We start from the raw sequence: 6,744 nt of genomic DNA on the forward strand, positions 1-6,744 counted from the left end.
GCAAGTTATAATGAGGGGAGAAAGCCTCTATTTATAACATGAGATTTTTCCATGTTCCTCATCTCTCCAATGTGGGACTTGAGAGTTATTTTTTTAAAACTCTTTTATGTGGGACTTGGGTGTTTTTTTATATATTTCACATCACCATGTTCCAACATATAATGACGATGTAAACATGGAAAATGTTTGTATTGTGAGTGTTTTGTGATGATAATGATGATAGTGAAAGAAAATTCAAATTATTCCAATGCGTTAAGATCATAATTCATGATATTTAATAGTGTTAGTGTCTTCCTATACTGGTGTTTACTCTAAGCAAACTAATCATCAACAATGTCTTTTAGGTTTGTATCGTGATACAACTAAAGGTTTCCAAGGAATTGATACAGTGCTAAATATATGTGATCCTCATACCCACATTTCTCCTTTCTCTTATTTAAAAAAAACTGACATTAAACTATTAAGAATAATTTTGTGGTTATTGATAGTGTACTTTTATTTGCCTAAAATCAAGGTGGGATTCTTTCATGAATATTTCCTTCTGTGGTTATTGAAAGTGCACTTTTCTTTGCCCGAAATAATAATTGAGTATTTTCATGGGTTTTTGTGTTTTTTTTGCACTTTGACTCTGGGATATTATTATTTTGACTTTCTTTGGATTATTCTATCCTTTAGGTCAAATAGAAAAAATGTTGTGTTATTGGAGTGATCAAAGAATGAAACATTTTCTTTAATAATTGAATGTTAAGAAAATGGTTGAAAAACTACATTCCCTTTACTATTGACATTTTCTAGCAATTAAAAATAATCTCCTTTTTACAATGTGTATGCTTAAATGAGGTGATTAGAGATATTCTTAGTGTTTGTAAATTATAAAGAAGCATTGTCTCATTAAATAAAATGTTCGAGAATCAACGTCATCATGTCAATTTATTCATAATTCACTAAATTAATGTTGGTTACAGTAACAAGAAGAAGCAAACATCTAGTAAAATTAATCACTGCTTTGTGCAATCAATGGGCTTGAATGAGAGATTTTTCTTTTGAAGATCATAGCCGACCAACAAGTTTTGTTGCGCCAAACTTCCAAATATAGGAACATCTTGATTAGATGGGGTAAAATCAAAACATATAACATTCTTACTAACTTGTACAAAGGTGTTAAGAGCATTCATTTTGACATTTGCACCCCTAAAATGTGTTGTGATCACTAGAAGAACCAATTTTTGACCTAATGGAGATTTGTAGCAAAGGCTCAACAATCGTGAAGGGTCACGAGTATGCTCCAATTGAACTACATCTACGGCGACCAATTCTAACGAAGAGTAAACATCACGGGGCAAAAGTGTAAATGTTATACCAGAGTCAATTATGATGTTACTAGATCCTCTAATATCAGGGGAAGAACTTTTGAATTCCACTCTTCTCTTTCCAACACTAAACGCTTCTAAGGTTAAGAAGTAAAAGTTGGTATCTAGGAACATTGGAGTTGAGATAGTACCATCACCAAAAACCACATCGTCTTCTCCAAACTTGAGTTTGCTTGGGGTGTTAGTTCCAGAAAAAGATGGCCCCAAACAGTAGGAGAATTTGCCTTGTATTGAAGGACCAAGTTGAGTTATGAGTGACACAGGTCCATTTCCAAGACCAACTATGTCAAAGCCTTCACCTTCAAAAACTAAAGTGTTACTGTTCCCACATCCAATAATATGTTTAGGAAAAGAGATAGCAGAGCCGTTTGTGTAACTTAAAGTAAAAGTGTCTAATCTTAGAGTGCATTTCGAACGTGAACCACCCATATACCCAATCTTATATTGACAACTTTGTTGACCACCATCTAAAGATCAAGAAGTGTCTCTCATAGTTTTACATGTATCAGAAGTGCAAGGAAGGGTTTTGTATGTTGTGGATTTTGAATGGTCAAATATTGGAGTGGTTTGTTTGTAACAAGGGCGACAAGGCTCGCATTATAACCAAGTAATGTCACTACCAATGTCTAGAATGCCTAAGATTTTGACTGGTGGGGTGCCAACTGAGTAAATCATGAGGTATTCGCCTCCATTATGAAACATATTGGACTCAACATTTTTTGTGGTAAAGGAAGGTTTTTTGAAATGGTTGGCATGTTTGATGGAACGATGTATAGCTTTAGCAACTCTCTTAAAATGAGTTTCATTGGGAAGGTATAATGGTGATTTTGGAGAATCATGATGGATGAGTTCCACACTAAAACCAAAACCCTCAATCAATAAAATGTGACTAAGACAAAGCAAAAGAAAAACCAGAGATGAATGCATTTTTTTCCATCGCTAATTTGAGACTTTAAATTGTTTCAATTTATTATTCAAGTTCATTATGTGATTTCCTTTTGTAGGACTTAATGAAGATGAATTGAACTTGTTAGCCAAAAGGGAAATATGTGGATTCATATTAAGTTTCAAGAAGATCGAATTATAGATAGGAAAAAAAAACCAAAGTATTTGAATGTGTAGATTTATTGTTTCGCACATGGTTTTTTGGGTCATATGAATTTTCTCGTATGAAGGCAGAAAAGTGGCCTTGTCCATATTTAATTTTTTTATTTAGCAAAGGGTGTAACTACCCCACATATATTAATAGAAAAACATTACAAAACAAAGTCAAGTAGAGAATATATAGTTAGGCAATCCTAATCTATTTCTACCAAAGTCCTCTACTATGATTGCAGGGAGTTCATTCCACCAAGTAAAAGTGCTAGACCAAATTCCAAAACTAGCAAGCCTATGTGCACAAGCATTACCTTCCCTGTGTATACGAGTGATCCAACAATTCATGGATATTGATCGAGCCATGAAACATTTGTGTAACCAGTAAAGAGTCACATTCCAACCAGATTGAATTCTTAACCTTTTGATTAGCAAACTGTATGGACATTAAAGCAGTATTCAACTCTACATAAAGAGCATGTTTAGTTTCGAAAAAAGCATAGAAACCACCCAAGAACTGACCATTATGATCTCAGAATATTGCTCTTCCTCTAGCTACACCAGGTGCACCATGAGCAGCACCATCAGAATTTATCTTGACTCTGCCCATAGGAGGGAGATTCCAAATGATTTCATTAATGTTTGGCGTTTTCCTGTAATTAATTGCCACTTAAAGGCTCCTAAGAACCGAGAATTCATATATACAAGAGCTAGAAAAGGACTTGGTAGAGTTTCAAGACAATGAAGTTGTCACTTTGATCTTGTTAATAGCTTGGTTAAGAAGGAGATTTTTGTCCTCAAATCTAAACTTGTTTTGGCAATGCCAAATTGTGTAGATAGAGTTAATTATTACAGTTGTGAAAACTTCCTTAAGTTGATTACTTCCGTGCGGGTTGCTGAGAATGATGTTGGAGTTGGAAATATATAATGTATTGATATGAATTTCAAATGTGCAGCTAATCCAGTTCCAAATTGCCTTAGCAAAATGGCAAAGGAGAAAAAGGTGGTCAGAAGTTTCAGCACTAGCCTTGCTAAGATTACATTTAGAGGCCATTAAGCAACCTCTAGCCTGCATATTTTCATCTGTTGGCAATCTGTTCATTATTAGTCTCCAGGATGTAAAGGATTTTGATGGAGGAATTTGGCTAGACCATATGTTTTTGCACCAATTCAAATCAGGAGAAGCAGTGCTGATACTTTTATAAGCCTCTTTAAGGTTTAAGTGGCCATAATTAGCTTGTTGCCACATTAATCTGTCTTTGTTGTTAGAGATGAAAGTTTTTGAATTTTGTAGAGAAATCCTAGGAAACTTATTAGCTAATTCGTGAGGGATTATCCAGTTGTAGTTGACAGTGAAATCAACTATTGAAGCCAACAAACTTGAGTGCAATTCATGAGGAATATTGGGCATATCAACCAAGGGGCTTCCCAACCAGTTATCATTCCAAAAGTTAATCTCCCTACCATCCCCTATCAGCCATATAGAATTGGATATTGCAAGTTGCAGATACACTTTAATACATGGACATATGAATGACTTGTAGTACTTGTTAGGATTGCCAAATCTTGTCCTGAATAAACATGCCCAATCATGATCAGAGGAGAGCATATCCCAGGCTAGCTTAAGCATTACATCATGGTTTATTTTCTTTAGAGACCTCAATCCTAGACCCCCTGCTTTAGTATGATTGCAGATTTTGGACCAAGCAACTGTGACCAACTTCCTGACCTTAACATCCCCTGACCAAATAAAATTCCTGATGCAAGAATCCAAGTGCTTTAGCAGCTGAGAAGATGTTCTGTATGAATGATTTAACAAGCTCAACCCTCGCCATGATTGATAAGGTTGATCCTTTTCACTTAGCTAACTTAATGATTATTCTATCAGCAATACCATGTAGATGACATTTCCTAGGTTTCCCTCTAAATAGTGGAACACCCAAGTAGTTGACAGGCATGCTACCAACATAGAAACCTAAATAAGTTGCCAAGTTTGCCAATTTCCTAGAAGTTGCATTAGCTATGTAGAACTTGCATTTGTTGATGTTCATGCTCTGACGAGAAACTTGAGCATAGTCAAGGATGAGATGTTTGAGAGCTAACAACTCCCTTTTAATGCCTCTGTAGAAAATGAGCACATCATCGACATAGAGAACATGTGAGGGAGTGAGTAAGTTTCTAGGACCAGAGATTGGTTTGATCTTCCTTTCCTCCAAGAGTTTTGTAATTCCTCTACTAAGGATGTCTTTTTCCAAACAGAAGAGAATGGGAGATAATGGATCTCCTTCTCTGACCCCTCTCTTGCAGTTAAAGAATCCTATATCTTTGCCATTGATGTTTATTGAAAGCTTTGTTGAATGGAGGATTGTGTTGATCCAAGAGATAAATTTCATATTGAAACCAAAAGCTTTTAAAGTGTCAAGCATAAAATTCCAGTCAAGGGTATCAAAAGCTTTCCTTATATCAAGTTTAATGGCCATGTTTCCACCAAAGGTTTTATGGTCTAGCAAGTTTGTGGCCTCAGAGGCTATGCAAATGCAATCTTGGCTAGCTCTACCCTTTATGAAACCTCTTTGCTGAGGAGAAACAATTCTTGAAGGTATGGAAGCAAGCCTATCAGCAATGACCTTTATGATTATTTTGAACTGGAAATTAGCTAAGGCAATAGATCTGTAGTCTCCTATCTTCTCAACATTAATTTCTTTAGGAATCAACACAACGCTATTGGAGTTCATGTTAGGAAGGATCCAACCAGAATTGAAGAATTGGTTGACTGAATTACATACATCCTTACCAACTATATCCCAATAAGTCTGATAGAAGCATCCTCCAAACCCATCTGGTCCATAAGCACCATCACCATTTATTGAGAAAGAAGCACCCTTAATTTCCTCCATAAATGGCTCACAAGTCAATATCTGATTCTCATCCTCAATGACTAGGTTAGGGATTACCTCACTAATGATAGAATTATTAGTAGTGTCATTTAAAGAGCCAAAGAGATCAGTGAAGTAGTTTAGAGCATGATTGGCAATTTCCTCCTGGTCAGTGATCACATCATCAGTATCCTTTAGAAGATTCATTGATTTGGAAACCTATCTGATTTTGGTTACTCTGTGGAAAAAACATGTGTTCCTGTCACCACTAGTGTGCCAATTAACTCTGGCTTTCTCTTTCCAAAATTCCTCCTCCATATTGAGAGCATGGAGCAGATTCCTCTTGGCCATCACTTCTTGATCCAAATAGTCATTATCCTGACCAAGATCATTGAGGCAGTTTTGGATTATTTGAACCTCAGCCACAGCCTCTTGCACCTTTTGATGAATATTTCCAAACACATTGACATTCCAAACTTTGAGCACATTTTTGAGTCTTTTGAGCTTTGTTACCAGTATGAACATTGGACACCCATACACCTTGGCTCTCCATGATTCCTCAATGACCTTATTGCAATCAGGATGTTTCAACCACATTTTGTGGAATCTGAAAGATGATACTCTACTTGCTGCAGAATTGCTAGAACATAGGAGAATAGGGTGATGATCAAAGGAAACTCTAGGAAGAGTGCAACAAGAAACTTGGTGTCAATCTGAGAGCCAGTCATTATTACAAATAGCCATGTCCAACTTATTTTTAGTGAGAGCTTAACCCTTTCTCTTATTAGACCAAGTAAACTCTGCACCTCTAGTGATTAAGTGTATAAGACCAACATTATCAGAGAAGGTTTTAAACTCCTCAGAAGGAGTTCTGGAAGGAATTCTTGATCCCATGTACTCATTAGCCCCAAGAATCACATTGAAGTCACCTATACAACACCAAGAGCCAACATAAGCATCCATTAAGCTTGTGATCTCAGACCAAAGGTGCCTTCTAGAGATGTAATTAGTATTTGCATACATTGCACAAAGGAAAAAAGTCTTGTTCTCAATAGAGACAACAATAGAAATTTTTTGATATGTTGACTACACAATCCCCAAATGCTAGGAAGCATTGGATTTCTAATATTCACTATAAACAACTTCAGCTTTAACTCATCTCAGTAAGCATGATTAATGTCCTGCATAGCTATTTTTGGCTCATCTATGAAAACCAGATCAGGCTTATTAGCATGGACTAATGTGCAGCTAATCCAGTTCCAAATTGCCTTAGCAAAATGGCAAAGGAGAAAAAGGTGGTCAGAAGTTTCAGCACTAGCCTTGCTAAGATTACATTTAGAGGCCATTAAGCAACCTCTAGCCTGCATATTTTCATCTGTTGGCAATCTGTTCATTATTAGTCT

At 36.1% G+C, this 6,744-nt stretch overlaps 1 protein-coding gene and 1 pseudogene across 1 annotated transcript; both read right to left on the bottom strand.

Annotated features, from left to right (window-relative positions):
* On the bottom strand, window positions 928-2,297 carry LOC109363545 (annotated as a pseudogene).
* On the bottom strand, window positions 5,561-6,364 carry LOC109363546. Its single transcript, XM_019609806.1, has 2 exons — window positions 6,115-6,364; window positions 5,561-5,970 (listed from the first exon to the last, which is right to left on the bottom strand). The coding sequence occupies exons 1-2, from the start codon at window positions 6,362-6,364 to the stop codon at window positions 5,561-5,563; spliced, it is 660 nt and encodes a 219-aa protein (XP_019465351.1).

The sequence above is a fragment of the Lupinus angustifolius genome, chromosome LG13, assembly GCF_001865875.1.
Source record: "Lupinus angustifolius cultivar Tanjil chromosome LG13, LupAngTanjil_v1.0, whole genome shotgun sequence".
In the NCBI taxonomy this organism is placed as follows: Eukaryota; Viridiplantae; Streptophyta; class Magnoliopsida; order Fabales; family Fabaceae; genus Lupinus; species Lupinus angustifolius.